Genomic DNA, 17,721 nt, shown 5'->3' with positions numbered 1-17,721 from the left:
TCCACTAATTACATATTTTGAATTACAGATTTTGAAATATGTAGTACTTAAACAGAAAACCACATAAGATCAAATTCATGGAAATATACTCGAGTAAAAAGAGTGTTTTTTTTTCTGGGCAATGGAAAACAGAACTGAAGGACCTGTTCTGGTGGATTAAGAAAGTGTGTGTGCTCGAGTCTGACCCTCATTAGCTGTGTGATGTTGGGCAAGTTATTGAAACTCTCTGGGTTTCTCCTCATCTGGAAATTGGGAACAATGCTCACACGTATTCATGAGAATGACTTGAGAGTGTTAATATAAAAAACCAGACCTGCAGCGAGCACTCTCTAAACCTTAACAAGAACGAAATAGGGTGCATATACATTTTTCCAGGTTTCTAGACTTTCTGAACCTGAAGACCCACTGCTTTTACAATCGGGAAAGAATGATAAACCACAGTTTTGCTGTGTTGTTGTTGTTTACTTGAAAGTAACAAGGAGCCGTAAAGAGAGAAAGGATAGTGAAACAAACAGATGCCATCACAGTCAGATGAGTCAGTTTTTATTTGGAGTAGTGACAACATGTAACCCCCGGAGTATCCTAATCTAAGCACAGATTGTAGGAAGAGTAAACACCAAGAATGATGAGTTCTGTACTGGTATCTCCCATGCCCTGGCTCTACAAATTTAGATCCCAAAATAGAGGGGTTAGGTCACAATGTTTCCTGCTTCCCCACCCCTCTCCAGGGCAGTCTTCTTCCATCAGGTTCAAAGCCTGGATTTCCAGCATCACATTAAAGAACTAGAACAAACCCATCCCAGGGCTTCTTTAAATATTCAGATAAACCCATGTGCCCCTATCGGTTAAATTAAGCTTTCCTAAGAAAAAGTAAGTCAATTAGTTCAAAATGTGGGTTAGTGCTTCTGGGTATTTAAAAGGGGATTTTTTTTTTTTTCTTTTTTAGTTCATTTAGAAACAGCCACGGGGCAGGTACATACCTACTCCTCAGCACGTCCTGTGAATTGCCATGACATACCTAGATACTAATTTCTGATATCTAGAGCTTTAAAATCTGGTCCTTAAACTTTCTCCAAGTCATGAAGATATTGAAATATGAGCTTTAAAATGTATCTTGCTTTGCCCTTTTAGTTCATATACTTTATCTTCACCTTCATTACTGTTATTTGTCAAAGGATGCTTGGCATTGCTATATAGAACATGAGAAGACAGGATTCTACCCTAATTGAACTTCTTCCTTCATTCAACAAATATTCTGTTGAATATTTGTTGTTCATTCAACAAATATTCTAAATGTCTATAAACAAAGGTCAGTGTCCAAGACACAATGAAATGTAGTTCTAGAGCACACTTTATGACGTATACTGCAAAACTCATTTGTCCGAGTGGTCCAGATGCAATCAACCAAACTTTACCAAAACACAATTACATATTTCTTAAGAAGATGAATTTCCAGAAGCAATTTCTGGGTCACAGAATATGAACGTTTTTGTGGCTTTTGAGAGGTTGCCTACTTGCTTTCTTAAAAGGCTATCTTAATTGATATTGACAATAAAAATACATAAGAATAACATTTTCATACCAACATTTGGGGATAGAGTGATGTTTGACATTTTTGTTGTTTGTTTTGTTTTGCTTCTACTAATTTAATAGGTTACTTTTTTGACATGTAGCTAATAGTTTCAGGAATATTTTATCTTCTGAGACAACTGTAAATAGCTCTTCCATTATGTAAAATACATGTATTAGTTACATGACATTAACACATATCTTTATCTCCTTTTCCACCTTAATTAGTATTGTAATGGCATTGAAATAAATGTTATTTAATACTAGGACTAACATCCACTTCAATCCTACATGCTCTTTAAATATATATGACTAGAAGATAAAGAAAGAAATGACTATCATTATTAATTTTATGTTTGACTTATCTTTGACAGACTTTACGTTTGACTTCTTTATTAGCCAAGAGGAGTTTCATTGTCAGAATATCATAACAAAGAGGAATAACAACACACTTTTAAGCTCTACAAAAACACGATTCTCTTACGGAAAACTACATTCCTCTCATATATTATTCGTTTTACAAACAGCGTAGGAGACTGGTAGGTGATTATTAGGTGGAAAGATCAAGAATTATAGTTACCAGGTGGCAATTAGAAACTAAAAATTCTACTCCTGCCAATCTGTGTGGTAAGTTCATTCAGACCTGTTTTCTGACAAAACATCAAAGATAAAAATAGGTAAAGCCCTCCTTACCCCCAGGAGATTTATGCAGGACAGCCCAGGGTGTTTCAACAGAAAACACCTAATTCTAGTCTGATTGAGTTTGTGGGTGTTCCTTTTGCCTCTAAAATCTTCACCATCATTTCTTCTAAGACACAAATGGGTCTCTACTTCCCATAGCCCAGGAAAATAATCCCAGTTTTTTAGGTGCCAAATGACAAAGGTGACAGCTTCTCAGGCTATTTCTGCTGTGCTCACTGTCCGAGGACTTGGCTTGGTACTGTTCTAGCTTTCCAAGATTCCCAAATCAAATGACACAGAGAAGTATTTTAATGATAGGAAACTGTTCCCTTGAAGATTTTTATTTTTATTTTTTTCATCCTTTGGTTTCTAGAAACTGAATGTGGCCCGCTAAGCTTGGGCTACAGAGCCAAACTTTCCTGCCCTCAGGAGGCCTGGGAGACCTTGGGCAAGTGGCTTAACTTTTGTGAGCCTTTCTGGCCTTGGTTTTCTTGTTTATAATCAAGCCTGGAAAATACTAGAGTCTTAATAACTAGGAGCTAACAGTTGAATGTTTACAATGTTCCAGACACTGTATTATGTTTATTCATATTAACCCATTTAATTCTCACAACAACCCTGTGAGTTAGGGGTCATTATTATTATCATCCAAGATAATAAAATAATGAGGGCAGCTGGTAAGGCCAAATTAGGATTCAAACTCAAAGATGCAGTTTTTAAGCACGCTGCTCCATGACCTTTTGTGGTGGTTAGCTCTCTCCCCACACATAAATATTTGTATGTTTACTGAGTGTCTACTATGTACCTGCCACTCTGCTAAAATACGTGAAGGAACTGTACTGGAAATGAACCAGAGTTGAAGTGATAAATAAGACACAGTTTCTGCTCTTATGGAGTTTTCTTCCACCTCACAGAGTTAGATTACATGGGTTCTATTTTCATCTGAGTTCAGAAAAACATTGCTCAAGACGATCTTCCATTAAATTCAACAGAATTTAGTAGTAATACTCTGAAACAAAGACATGTCAAAACAGCTTCAATTTGAATTCATATTTAACCTCCAAAGTTCTTTATGAATCTTTTGGTAATCAAATCAAGAAAGCATGACTTAAAAGTGACGAACTAAAAACAGTGATGAACTAAAACATGACTTAGACGATGAACTAAATGCTTTTTCTGGCCTCTGCCCTCAAGAGCCCACAAGATTTCTTGAATTTATCCATCTAAATCCTCCCCAACTCACATCTCTTGATACATAGCTACCTCCCTTCCCTGGTCCCTTGCTCCTCCAATAACTTCCTATAATGTGGTCCTCTAGAGAGGGATCTAATGGCAGGAAAATATTAAACCAAAGCAGGCATTACATTCATTTTAACTTGTAAACATTATTGCAAACAGTAATGTTGCCTTATGGTTACTTTTCATCCTACGAAATTTTTTTAATATAGAAGTTCAGATGCATGATATTTCTGATTTTTCCTCCACATGTTTCTTCCTTAAAATAGGGGTTAACTAAACACAGATCCTGTTCATGCATTCATTCATGAAAAACAACTGGAGTGTTCACCGCGTCCCCGGCACCAGCCTAAACTACACAGGTATATCGGTTTAGGAGAGGAAACATCAAAAGCAACTACATCAATTACATAACAGATGAGGTCAGAAGGCTGCAATCAAAGAGGAGGAAGAGGTGAATCTGTTTCTTTATGGCGTAACCTTTCATAAAGTGTGAACTGAATGGGAGTAAGTAGGGGGGTTATAAAATGAGGAAAAAACATTTGCAGTTTTTCCTTCCAAAATAACCATGTCACTACTTTCAAGTAATCTTAGAAATGGAGAAGCACGGATGGTACTTTATAATGATAATGAAAGAGACAAAAAATGTGGAGCATCTTGTTGAAGTTGCAAACCTCTTAGGGTCGCTTACAGTAAAGAGTTCTCTGACAGTTACATCATTGCAATCAGTGTGCCACACAGTACTGGGATCGTTTTTATATAAAGAAGATATGTGTTTTATATGTGCAGAAGCTGTTCTACACAAGAAATAACTGTCCTTGCAAAGGAGTGAGGGACAGCTGTCAGTTTCAAGTGGCGAGCTAAAGGGATTTCATGATAGGGCGAAATCAAAGTGGAGGAATCGAGGCTGGGCTGATAGGCAGAAGATAACCAATATTGCCTGTCTACCAAAATAATTAGAAGAAAGCTCTTTTGATTCTGTCAGTTTGGAATTGTGTGGAACCACAGGATGTTTTTAAGGAACCATTTATTAAAGCTGGAATTGAACTCCTGTATGAACTCAACTGTAATTCTGTGTTATTGGGTTTTAAAAATTAAGCAACATTTGGGTGGGGAGCGTTGGTGTGTGTGTGTGTTTGGGGGGGGGCCGGTGAACAGGTTTATAATTGCTTGGTTTCCCTGGGTGTTCTTCCTGGTAAATATTGTAGGTACTAACTTGAAGAGGTCTTTTCCAATATTTGATGAAGTATCATTACGGGGAAAGAATTCTGGTAGCGTTTCAGGAGCTGGTGCCACGAAGCAGATTCACAGTCGCCTGATAATCAGTCAAGGCGTACTTTCCAAGGTGCGTTTTTTCGTATCTAATATTAGCGGGGGTCCTGCCCGTTGTTTGCAAAATATCCAGGCAGCCTCTGAAGCTGCTGTTTTTCCAACTCCGTTAAAAAGATATTTGTGCTTGGGGTTTTTTGGTTCTGCTTTTCCCCAACCCCGCCCCCTGGCTTTTGCCAGTAGAGACCTGCCCTGAGGGGGAAGGGGAGGAGGTTTGTCCTGGGAGCACAAAACCATTTTCTTTCCTGGAAATAAGTTGACGTCAACTGGGAGCTGTTTTTGGTTGCTTTGTTTCCCGGAGCGTCCAACCCAGCATACTGCCTTCGGCAAATTGCAAGCAATTCAAAGCAGCTCGCCCAGCAGGGAGGGGAACCGGGGAGGAGGGAGCGGGGAACCCCCGCCGCCCGCAGAAGTGGGGAGACCTGGGAAGCGGCTCCTGTCCTGGACTGGAATGTGGGTCCGAGTCCCCAGGCCGAGCCGGGAGCGCAGCCCCGAGCCATCGCGGCCCCTAGGTTCACTGCGTTGGCGGTGAGGGCCGCCGGGGAGCAGCCCCTGGTAGGTAACTTGCCGGGCGCCCACCTGAATTCTCAGAACCGCTGAAATGCCCAGCCGGAGAGTTCCGGCGGCCCAAAAACCTGGCAACACCCCGGCACAAAGAGGCTTCCGGAAGTAGCCGGTGCTACTGGTGTGTGCCAACTCGTGTGCGCGGGCCCGCGTGTGCGACTAACTTAGCTGCCTACTGCCTTGGGCTCCTTTCTACACATTTCCGGGGGACAATGTATTTTGAACAAAGCGGGCCGCACCTCCGGGACGATTCCCGAGGAATGCCACCTCCGGATTCCTCGCGTCCCGAGACGGTTCTCTGCGGATGAGAGCGTGTGTGTGTGTGTGTGTGTGTGTGTTTCCCCGAAGAGCGGGAGAGGGCCCGCGATGCAGGGACTTGCTCTAACTTGTTCACACCTGGCGCGGTTTCCCCAAAGCTCGGCAGCGTCCAGGGCCGAGGAGGAACACGGAGAGCGAGGACTCATCGCTGGGGAGACAGTCAACTCCCACTTAGACGCCCAGGCGGCCCAGAGACCTAGTCTTCTTCCCTTCCTTCCTCCCTTCCTTCCTTCCTTCCTCCCTCCCGCCCTCCCTTCCTTCCTTCCTTCCTCCCTTCCTTCTTACAAATGGACAGATGGGTTACTTTTGATGCGCAAAATTATAAACTGCCCTGAAAGCAAGACAGAGGGCCCCGGGGAGAGGGGGTCCTCGGGGGACCGGCAATTGACAAGACTCTCACAGCGGAACTGCTGAGAATTCAGACTCGGAAGGAAATCCGAGGACGCCCTCGAGGAGCTGGCGAGGCAGCCTCACAGGCTGGCCGGCTTGGGCCGCGCGCCGCTGGTACCTGACTCCGTAGGTTCCCCTAGCCCCTGGGACTCGGAGTTGACTAGCGCGCGGGGGGACACTCAGGCTGCCAGAAGAGGAGAAAGTTAGAATACAGGGCGAAATTCGTAGGTGGCCGTGGCTGTGCGTCCAAAAAAATCAGTCGAGGCCTCCGGAGGCTCTGGGGGCGCTGCCCCCGGGCCTGGAGACCTGGAGGCGGTGACGAAGACGTGCCCGGAGCCTGGGCGCGCCGGGGGCGGGCCTTTGGCTGGAAGTGGGACAGTGTCTCCGATGGGAAAGCGGGACCCGGGCGAACTCTTTGGCCGCCTTTCCAGTTTCGGAGGTGCCCGCCCCCGCGCGCCGAAGGCAGCGCAGCCCTGAGGGCAAACGAACGGCAGTTGGCAAACTTGGAACTAGAGCACGCTCCGGATCCCAATTGCCGGAATTGTGGCGGCGGCGGGGGCGGCCGAGACCCAAGTTCACTTTTTCCGCCCTCCTGCCCGACGGATCTTAGGGACCGGCATTGCTCGCTCCAACTAGGTGGAGCGCCTCGCCGGAGGGAGTTGTGTCAGTTTGCTCCGAGGCAGGAGGGCGGTGGCCTGGGCGGGTGGGGAGGGTTCCCTGGGGTCCCCAGCGCCTCTTCCCGCGTCTCCCCTCCCACCCGCCCCTCCCAGTTTTTCTTCCTCGCTCCTTCCCCAGGCTGGCTGGACCGGCGCGGACTTGCCCCAGACCTACGGGGAGCGCCCCCGGTCTTTAATGACAGCTTAAAAGTGGCTGTTGGAAAAGTCGAAAGGGATGAGGCTGACGTGGGGCGTGTTTTGCTCCTTTGCAAGAGTCGGAAAGGGAGCTGGGAGCCTTGCGGCTGGCCGCAGGCCCCCGCGCCTCGCCCCCAGCAAGTAGGTGGGGGAGTCGCCGCTGCCGGCAGCCCCATCCCGCTCCCAAGCCTCGCCCGCTGCGCCCTGGCCGCGGGCGCAGAGAGGGTGCGGGGCCCCGCCGTGCCTCCTCCACCCTACTCATTAACCTGCCTGCTCCGCTCCGCTCCGGGCGGCCCCAGACACGGGCTTCTCGAAGTAGCATCCGCGGCCCACCGGGTGCTGCCGCCTCCCGGAACCCCCGGCTCCGGGGGGCAATGAGGGGGCGGTGGAAGGGGCACTGCTCCTCGGGCATTACTTAGAGAAGCGAGACCGCCCCTCCCTCCCGCCGGCCCTCCCTCTCACTCTCGCCCGGGCCCGCGCGCCACTCCGCCAGAGGGTAAGTTGGGAGTGTTTCACCCCCACCGACAGCTCTCCCTCCCCTTCCTTTTTTTCCCTTCAAAGTTTTCTTCGGAGTGGGGAGAGAGGTGGGGGAGGAAGAGGGTCCAGCCAGCCTCGGTCCTTACGCTCTCCCTGTCTAATTTACCCCCGCCTCCCTACCCCTCCATCCCCTGCGCGCCGCTGCCCCTCCGGAGCAGCGCTCCGAACTGACAATTGGAGCGCGGCTCCTTTAAGAGCCCGGCTTTGCCTCCCGGTAGCTGAAGGTCATTAAACACAAAAGCTCTCAGCGCTGCGGTCCAATATAGCGCATGCGCCCTGCCCGAGGACTGGCAGAGAGACGGCAATATGGCGAGAATGCCTGGCAGCGGGGACTGTAACACCAGCGCGGGCGGCAGCGCCAGCGCCGCCGCCGCCGCCGCCGAGAACAATGGGGAGCGGGGCGAGGGCGAGCGCGGTGCGGGGGGCCGAGGCCGCCGCCACGGCCGCCCGCACTACTGCAGCGCGGGCGAGGAGGAGGAGGAAGAGGAGGAGGAGGACGAGATCCAGGAGGTGCAGATAACGGGGGACGAGGAGGAGGACGGAGGTGGGGGGCTGGAGGAGGAGGAGGAGGAGGAAGAGATGGGTCTGGACTGGGACGAGCCCCTGGAGCCCGAGGACTCGGCCGGGGAGGAGCTGGAGCCGGAGCCGGTCCATATGATCAATATGGACCAGAGCGCCGCGCTGGAGCCCGAGGCGCCGCCGCGGCTGCTGGCGCCCCGGGCCCGCGGCGGGCCGCCTGGGGACGGCGCCGAGCTGGACCCCGACGTGCTGCAGCGCCCCGAGCGGGCCCGGCTGAGCGAGAACACCCGGCTGGCCACCCGCTACGCCGTGCGCATCTTCCGGGAGTACCTGAGCGAGAAGGCGCAGAGCCCGGACTTCGAGACCATGGACAAGGGGGCGCTGTGCCGCGTGCTGCGCTCCTTCTACGCCGAGGCCCGCTCCAAGAGCGGCCAGCTCTACAGCAAGTCGTCGCTCATCAGCATCCGCAGCTCCCTCAACCGCTACCTCAACGAGCCCCCGTACTGCCGCACGCTCGACCTCACCAAGGACCCGGAGCTGCGCAGCGCTAACCTGACGCTGGCCGCGGTCATCCGCAAGCTCGAGGAGCAGGGCGCCGGGCCGGTGGTGCAGAAGCAAGCCATCACGCGCGCCGACCTGCGCAAGCTCTACACCTCCAGCGTCTTCAGCACCAACACGCCCTTCGGGCTGCTCAACAAGGTCTGGTTCGAGACGTGCATGTACTTCTGCACGCGCGGCCGCGAGAACCAGCGCGAGCTGGAGGAGGACTCCTTCGGGCTGGCCATGGACGAGGACGGCCGCAAGTTCGTCTACTTCAAGTCCCTCGGGCCCTACCACAAGTCGCGCTCGTCGTCGTGGAGCAAGAAGCGCGCCGAGAGCAGCGACGAGGAGAACTTGCCGCGCATGTACGAGACGGGCACCGAGTTCTGCCCCTACGCCAGCTTCGTCAAGTACCTGTCGAAGCGCAACCCCCTCTGCAAGGCGTTCTTCCAGCGGCCCCGGGACCACTGCAGCGAGGGCGATGTGACCTGGTACGAGAACAAAGCCATCGGCAAGAACTTGCTGGGCACCAGGATGCAGATGCTCTCCAAGGCGGCCAAGCTCTCCAAGACCTACACGAACCACTGCATCGGCGCCGTCTCCATCGCCACGCTCAACAGCATCGCGGGCATCGGCACCAAACTGGGCTCGCCCGCCCCGCAGGGCTGCTACGCCGAGGCTCTGAACGGGGCGGCTCGCCACCACTCCCCCCATCCCCCCACCCATCCCTCTCACCACCACCGCCCCCAGCCGCCCTCGCTGGGGAACACCTATATCCTCCCCAGAGACAGCCAGGTCGGGCCCGACGTGAAATCGGAGGCTGCGCCCAAGCGCGCCCTGTACGAGTCCGTGTTCGGGTCGGGGGAAATCTGCGGCCCCTCTTCCCCTAAAAGACTTTGTATCCGCCCCTCCTCGGAGCCTGTGGATGCGGTGGTGGTGGTTTCCGTGAAACACGACCCCCTGCCTCTTCTTCCAGAAGCCAATGGGCACAGAAGCACCAATTCTCCCACAGTAGTTTCACCTGCTATTGTTTCCCCCACCCAGGTAACCAAACCAAACTCTATGCATGAAATGTTTCTCTGGTACCACTTCGAGACTAACTTGGGCTAACGCAGGTCTGGGTTGGGGGGAAGTTTTTCAAAGTAGCAAATATGCTGAGTCGGATTTGATTTCACCCTTAGAAGCTTAACTCTCTTGATGCTTTTCAGGACAGTTTACACCTAACCTTAAAGGCTGTGAGAGGGCAAGCTACCTAACAATCTCTGCTGCGCAGTAACGCTGAAAACGTCAAAGTTCGCAGAACAAAAGGGTCAGCTCAGCCCCCGCAGCCTCTCTCCACCGAATGCCTGCGTTTATAAGGCAAAGAGTGCAGGAATACTGTGCATATAAATGAAGCAGTTACTTAAAATATCTTTGAATAAAGTAACCATTAAAATACTGTATTACATATTCGCCCTAACTTATGAAGGTAGAAAAAGTTATAAATTATTTAAAAAGAAAACATGCCAATCCTACTTACTGTAAAGGGGTGGGTTTTGGAGAGACTGGCAGTTGAGTGCCAGTTTATACCGGAAGGTGTAGTTGAATGTCAAGCAACGTTTGGGATGTAGTTTTCATAAACTAAAGTCACTTGTTAAAGTTATGGAAAGGTAGTATCTCCACTGCCAGCCAGGCTCCCAACTGGAGCGTGCCCCAGGGTGCCCAGCAGAGTGGGCACTGAAACATTGCCGTCTTTCCTAGCACCATGGAGCTCTCTGTCTAGGGGGCAGATAAGTGGTGGGAAGACAGACTACTGAGATAACAACACAGTAGAGTGGAAAGAACACTAAAGTAAGAGTGCTAGCCCAGAAGCTGAGCCACCTTGGGCAAGTCAGTTCACCTCTCTGGACTTCAATATCCTCAACAGAGATAAGGAAACTGTTTTTACACAAAAATTATTTATTTCTAAGCACTTAGAATTCTGGGTAGAGATTGGGGATTCAATTGGATGCTTGTCTTATTATTTTTCCTGGAGGAATATATTCATATTATTAAAACTAGATTCATCTTTTGGGTACTATGCTGTAGCAGCCAGAAAGCAGGGGTCCTTGGGGGCTCTGCTCTGTTCTCCAGGCAGGAGTAGCCACTGGGGGTTTTACAGCTTTGCCCTCCCTGCCATCAAGCAGAAGTAGGAATTTCAGCTCTAAGTTTGGAGGTGTAGCGCAGGCCTTTCAAGGAACAGATGTCAGGTACCTCTGTGCTTTTTCCAAAGTGGAAATTCCAGTTCTGGACACACTGACCCTTTCAAACGTTTACTTGCTAATCAGCAAGCCTCAAGGCCAACCGAGAAAGGGGCTGTGAAAGGTACTATAAACACCAAAGTTCTCTAAAATACACGAGACCCGGAGGCTATGTGTCTTTCTGTACTTGTAGTGTGCCCAGTAGTTTCTGACAGACCAGGAGGTGGTTGTAGGGAGTTGTAAGGATGGAGAGGAGAGTTCTTTCTCCTCTTTGGGGAATTTGTGTTTGCTTTTTCTTTGAAAGCAGAAATAAATGATCACATTCTTCTGTTAAAGTAAAAACCCTTAAAATGCCCTGGTTTCAAGTAGCAACTGATTAATTAAGAGTTAAAAGCCTAAGAGAGTTTATTAAAGTATCTATCTGCTTGAATTTAACAATGAAGCGGTTTGTCCCCTGGCATTTGTCTACTGGTTTCTTGACACCAGTGTCACATAGAATAATGACTTAAGATCCACGGAAGATTAGGGGGGTTTGTTTAGTTGGTTTGGTTTTGTTCTAAGAATTGCAGTCACTCTGTCACAGTCTTTCATTTTAACTGAGTGAGATCAATCATTTCTGTAAACCTGAACACTGATTCTTTTATTCTTGAGTGATTGTCAGGTAACTCCCAGGTTAAATGTAGATTTGAGGGTCCATATGTTGGTTATGTTAGCATTATGCCTCTCAAACAGTATCTTAGCTAAGTCTCTTGCAGTTAAAACACTACAAAAAGTTGCTCTCTTTGCTTTCACTAATGTTAGAGTGGACAATTTTTTTATCAGCATTAAGAAGTTTAAGGGAACTCTTTAGTAACTCCTGTAGAACTCACTTTATGAAGTCTGAGCATTCTAAGTATGAAACAGGTGTTTAGTTTAAGTACAAAGCTGATATTAAACTTTCCCTCCTGTATTTACTAAAATCACTGTTGAGGTTCAGGGCATTTCCTGGGGATGAATGACTGGTTGGGGTTACTGGCCGGGAGGCTTTGCTTTAGGTCGGCAACTCCTTTGGCTGGTCATTAATCCCCAGGAAATGCCCTGTGTACCTTGAACTTTGGTCATTAGCACTTAATTATAAACATAGGCTGTCTAACCTTAATACAGGCTAGACCCTCGTCAAGTGGAGTGGCACAGAATTCCACTAAGGACCACTTGATGCCACAGTCCCACCCTGATGTTTGATTCTTTTCTAACATTGCAAGTTTCTCAAAAAAATGAAGAGCCTATTACTATAAATGCATTTACTGTTTTTACTTCTTGAGGGTGTTCATAAGTGTATCACTTATGGGACTGGTTGAAAAATGAATGCACTCAAGGATTAATGAAGATTATGGAATTTGTGATTTTTTTACTCATGTGAAGTGCCTGGTGTTAGTTGGTTTTGGAGTGGGTGGAGGGCTTGGTGGTTGTGATGGTGACCTTAACTGGTTCACTCATGAATTCTCTCGAAGGTCTGTATTCAAAGTAAGGGATGGTTTTAGTTCCCTCCCCTCCCCACCCAAGGCTGTTGTGATTTAAGATGATCCAGTTACTAGTACAACATCTAGCTCCCAGGTGGAGATAACGTGGTTCATATGTAAAGGCTTAGCGAGTCCCATATCCTACCTCTTCATAGCTGTTCTCTTTGCATGAAAATGCAACATTTTTCCTGCCTCAGTCAACAGTACTTCAGCCTAGATGGGATGATAGAGATCTGTAACTTCAGTCTTTATCATTTACAGAAAAAAGAATCCTAGTAGGAGTTTAGATCCTAAATATCATAGTTTTGTTCCTAAAGTTTTTATGGACTGTACCTTTCTCGGTACCAAACAAAAATGTGAAAATTAGCTCCCTAAAATATACTTGGCAGCATTCGTAAGCTTGTGACAAAGGTGCCTTCAGTTGGAGCTACTTGACCCTAACCCAGATTACTTCCAGAAATACTTTTAAGGAATTCTGTAAGTAGGAAATCTATTCGTGGAGAGATTTCTGGGGTTGATGGTGCACGTCCAGTGTTTCTGTTTCATCGACTTCACTAGGGGCCAGAGTCTGTCCTTAGAGTCTCCAGGCTGGAAATTAGAGCAGCTTCCCTGTGAGGCACACCCAGTGGTTCATGACCTTGCCTTTGAAGAAGCCAGATACTGATAGCACTTGGGAAACCAGTCTTCATTCAGGTGCTGTCATGTGGGAAGGGAGAAGGAATATTCATTCTATCTACTTACTAGAAAAAACATGCATTTTATGTATTATTGAAATTATCACCAAAATCTTATTTTGAATTTGGAGACTAGGCGGGAGGGATACACTTTTTTTTTTTTTTCTTAAAGATGGAATCAAACTTCTGTAAACGTGACAGGAGAGTGTGTTTAACAGCTATGGCAATTATAGGTTATCTGGAGCAATTAGGATTAACCATCTTGTTTAAAATGGGTATTTTCCTGATTTTTAATAATATTTTGTGGCTGTATTATTTTTTCTGATGCAGGAATGTTTGCTCTCCTTTACAGAAAGTTCAAATTGGTGAAGAAACTAAATGGCATTAACATAAGTGTGGAACTTTTTTCATTCATTCAGGAAACAATTACTGAGCACCTACTATTTTGGCTTTGGTACCAGGATTTGGTGAGGATTAAAGGAGACCACGTAGCCCACTATTTTGGCTTTGGTACCAGGAATCTTTATAAACTGATCATTTCCCACTTGGCAAGTGGTCTCATTGGCAAGATTTTGGCCTCATTAAATATTAAAACGAGATTAAAATAAAGAAGGTTAAAAGGTGACGCACTCAGTGCAACAGTCACTTGGGAAAGAAATCTGTAGTTTTACTCTTGCATATTCATATTGCAGTGAGTACTCAGGTGTATTATTTTAAATTGATGTGAACCTACATATATGTCAGCTCACTATCTATCATATCTGATCCAGGAAATAGAAAAAGAAGTATTTGCCGCCAAAGGAAAAAGTGGATGCCATTCATCTAGAACGTAAACCCTGATTTAAAATCTGGTTCCCCTAACTAATGTCACCTAAAAGGCCATCCTCTCGTCATTGTAGATGGATTTCAAGCAAGAAGATCCCCTTCTTCAAATAGGACTGTGAGTTGTATGTGAGACCTCTTAGGTTTTCACCTTGATTTAGGCCAAAGCTCCACTTCAGTGATTTAATAAAAAGTTCACTTTCAAGTTATCTTTTGGTATCTCCACTGCCATTTCAAAAGCAGAATCGATATAGGAGTTGCTTTGTTGGTTACGTATGTTGAAAATCTTAGGACCAGACATAAACTAGTAATCTAGAACCTATTTTACTTCTCTTGATTGATCATTCACTGCATTGTACCAATTAGTCAGGATGCCATTTGAAAGACTTCTTTGGAGAATTTAGATAGGGGATAGGTAGTGGGAATTAATTGGTCCAAAAAGGGAGATTGATTGACTTTGATAAATGAAAATGAAAGAAAATGGAGCTTTAGAATTTGAAACCTTGTGCTGGTAAACATTTTTATTTAACACTAGTGATATTCTAAAGAAGCTGAATTCAACTCAACCATTGTATTTTGTTGTTGTTTTTCTTGGCCGCACTGCAGGGCATGCAGGATCTTAGTTCCCTGACCAGGGATCCAACCGTGCCCCCTGCAGTGGGAGCAAGGAGTCTTAACCACTGGACTGCCAGGGAAGTCCCTCAGCTCAACCATTGTTACCTGAACCTCTTGCTACCTGCTAAGTACTGCTGAGAGGAGCAGGATTCAGTTTTCACCCTCGGTCAGGGTTTGCAGAGGACGGGCTTCCAAGCTGAAGTGATTCTCTGCTTGATGCATGAACATCACAAGGGAAACAGATGAACTTGTAAAGTTTTAGGCCCTTTGGGTTTCCAGATCTGTGAAAGTTTCTTTTTGCCTTCTCTTCTCTTTCAAGAGAGGATGGTCTCTGAATGGTGTCGTCTTTATAACAGAGACTGAGCTTCTATATGGTCTAGAAATAAATGGGCATTTAAGCCATTCAAGATACCTCGCTAATATCAGCTATGGGCTGAGATTGAACCTGCATGTGAGGGGATATTACCTAGCGCCCATGGCTGTGAACTAGACACTGGACCCCAGCGCATCCTGTCAGACTACCGGAGGCCCAACCTAATTAGACGTGTTTTAGGTTTTCAGTAATTCTGTTCAACACTTTTTTTCTTTACTGTTAGACTTTCTTCCTTTCAGCTTATGCTATAACAATCTGACGGAGCCTTTTTTTCCTTAAAAAAAAGATCCATTTATATCTGACAGCAAACTTTCCTTAGTGACTGATTTTTTTTTTTTATTCATATCATATCCTAAATTTGTCCACGTCTTGGGTCACAGAATTTTCAAAACAAATGGAAGTGGGAACCATCTTCCAGTATTGGAAGGCCAGAGTGTCTGAGCTTTAATTGTAGTTTTCGTCACAGCAGTTTGCTCTTGGGCAGCTTTGCAAACCCCAGTGGAAACTTCCTTTTTTCTGGAAACCCACTACTTTCTGAGATTTGTGATTTGTGTTTAGTAACTGGAAACAGTTCAGCTCTTGTGGGCGCTCCAGGTAGTTAGTTTGGTTGTTTTTAATATGGGGCCGGGTGGCGGGGGGAGGGGGCGGGGGAGCGGTAGGGAGGGGGCAGGGGGAGTACAGGGAAGTCCCACAGGCGTAAAGGAGCGGGGATGGGGGGCCGTAAGGGTCTCCTATGTCGAGTCCATTTCTGGAACCCTGGGAAACTGCAGGAACCTGGGGAGGCCTTGGAGGGAAGCCCCGGGCACCATCCAGGGCCACTCAGTTCTTCCCCCATCACCAGCCCCATCTCCACCCGAGTATAGACATTTGAAACTCATCTTTGTAATGCAAGCCTTTCCTGGGAGTGTCTAGACTCCTTCACACCCTGAATTACTGCTTTCCCCTGATCACCTGGCAGTGAACCCTGGCAGATGGGCGGTTTGATCCGGTCTGTAAGGAAGGAGGCAAAAATGTGCTACCTACAAAGGGCTGACAGATTTAAGAGATCGTTAGGCTGTAGGCTTCTGGGAAGAAAGAGGAATTCGGAAAGGAATGCCGGAGAATGACAGAGATAAGTGTTGCTTCCTTTGTGATAATTGGGTTACCGAATGTCAAGACTAGTTTGGAAGCTTGTAATTATCGATTTCTAGTTTTAACTACATGTCCCCAGTCCAGGGTAACTCACCCGGTTCAGTCCACGGTCTCACCGCTCAGTCCCCATCCTTCCTCTCTTAACACAAGACAAAGGGAACTGTTATTTTTAGCACCGGGTCCCATAAGGGCTCTTTCCACCACGTTTCTTAAGCTTGTGGATTAGTTTTGATACCTAAACTTGCTGTGGCTTTTGCCATGTAGTTTTTGGTTTTTGAGTTTTTTTGGCTGCGGCGCGGCAGGCAGGATCTTAATTCCCCAACCAGGGATCGAACCCGCGGCCCCTGCATTGGAAGCGTGGTCTTAACCACTGGACCGCCAGGGAAGGCCCTGCCATGTGGTTTTTAAGGAACTTAACACAGGTGAACCGTTTCACCATCCTGGCTTCTTCGCTGTTCTGGGTGAGGGAATGGACATTTGGACCAGATCCACGCAGGAGTGAAGGGAGGGAGCGCGCGGCCCCGAGGCTGCCATTTCACTGGGCTGCAGTCCAGAGACAAACGCGATTCCCTCCTCGAAGAGTCTCACAGTCAACTGTCCCAGCCTCTAACTGACTCTGTAGTTAGGAAGTGGAATGTCATCATGAATAATAGCCAAGACGAACAGAGGGCTTTAAAGTGGTCCCCCGACCGGCAGCCTCTGCATCGCTCGGGAACAGTGGGCTACGTGGTCTCCTTTAATCCTCACACAGGCCTTCCAGGAGTTATGGTTATTATTTCCATTTTACAAAGGAAGAGTCTGTGAATAGATATTGACTTAATTTACTGAAGGTCCAGCAACTGATTAGTGACTATGCTGGGATTTGAGTCCAGAACTGTCAGACTTCAGAGTCTGCTTTTAAATCCATGGTCTGTTGATTCCAAAATTCTTAACTGTTCAAATAAAAGAATCTATTAAAGAGAAGATGATATGACATTAGATTCATATCACTGCCTGAGGTGCTTTCCTGGAGCAACTTAAGAAGAGCGAACTTGTTAAAATACAGCAAAAAAAAAAAAAAAAAAAAAAAAAAAATTGGGAACACAGAAGAATATTTCCAGTACTTAACATGCTTCCATTTTGCTGTGTGTGGTCCCAGCCTCTGACAAGTCTGGGGACAGTATCAGCCTCTTTTGAGAAGCCCCATCACATAGAACATGTTAAGAGTAGACTCCAGGGCCGGACAAGCTCAGCTCTGCCCAGAACCAACCTGGTCTTCAGTTTCCTCCTGGGTCAGATGGCGACAGTGGTCATACTCACCTCCTAGGGTCGTCAGCGTTAAATGAATTACTGTTTAAAAAGTGCTTAAAACAGGAGTGCTCGATGAACGTTTTCTATCATTTTATTATCTTAGCACAGAATGTGTGACGTATGAAAAACGGCTGATCTTGCTGATAAAGTCCCAGTCTCAGTCTTCAGCGTTTCTCTTGTGAATAGGTCGTCCAGGTGCTGCGCAGGGGCCTTTCTGCCGTGTCTCCTTCTGGGGTGTCTGTTGCCTTGGGCCAGTAGCACCCCCTCTGGTCTCCTAGGAGATGGGCAATCTCAGGAGGCCTCTGGCACTGTGACTCACCCAGGCCCCCTCCCTCTCACTGTCGCCTCAGACAGCCCATCCAGGCGGATGCTTTATACCAAAGCTGGTTTCTCTCCCCTCTGCTTTTCTTTGAGATTTAGCCCCACAGCTTCTTCTAAGTTTGTTCTGCAGACCCTTCCCATTGCTAGAGGGGGTAGGGGGCACTCTCTGAGGGGCATAATTGCCGCCCAAACTCCAGGGGATTCACAAAAGTTGGCTTAGAAGGTGATTGACAGTTCTTCACA

At 47.3% G+C, this 17,721-nt stretch overlaps 1 protein-coding gene across 5 annotated transcripts in view; it reads left to right on the top strand.

Annotated features, from left to right (window-relative positions):
• Positions 1-17,721, top strand: part of KCTD1 (potassium channel tetramerization domain containing 1) — a 181,066-nt gene that overhangs the window by 84,160 nt on the left and 79,185 nt on the right. For 2 of the 5 annotated variants that reach the window (XM_036823134.1, XM_036823131.1), the window contains exon 1: positions 6,876-7,434. The exons of 1 other annotated variant lie outside the window; for it this stretch is intronic. Coding sequence is in view for 1 of the 4 variants with exons in the window: in XM_036823130.1 (XP_036679025.1) it covers positions 7,782-9,578 (1,797 nt within the window). In the remaining 3 variants the exon portion in view is untranslated. Of the gene's footprint in view, positions 1-6,027; positions 9,579-17,721 lie in introns of those variants that run through there. 2 more of the 5 variants (XM_036823130.1, XM_036823133.1) reach the window with 2 other exon arrangements.

Source organism: Balaenoptera musculus, chromosome 14, assembly GCF_009873245.2.
Source record: "Balaenoptera musculus isolate JJ_BM4_2016_0621 chromosome 14, mBalMus1.pri.v3, whole genome shotgun sequence".
Taxonomy (NCBI): Eukaryota; Metazoa; Chordata; class Mammalia; order Artiodactyla; family Balaenopteridae; genus Balaenoptera; species Balaenoptera musculus.
The sequence above is the reverse complement of the archived record's forward strand: the minus strand, read 5'-3'. Positions and strand labels throughout refer to the sequence as shown.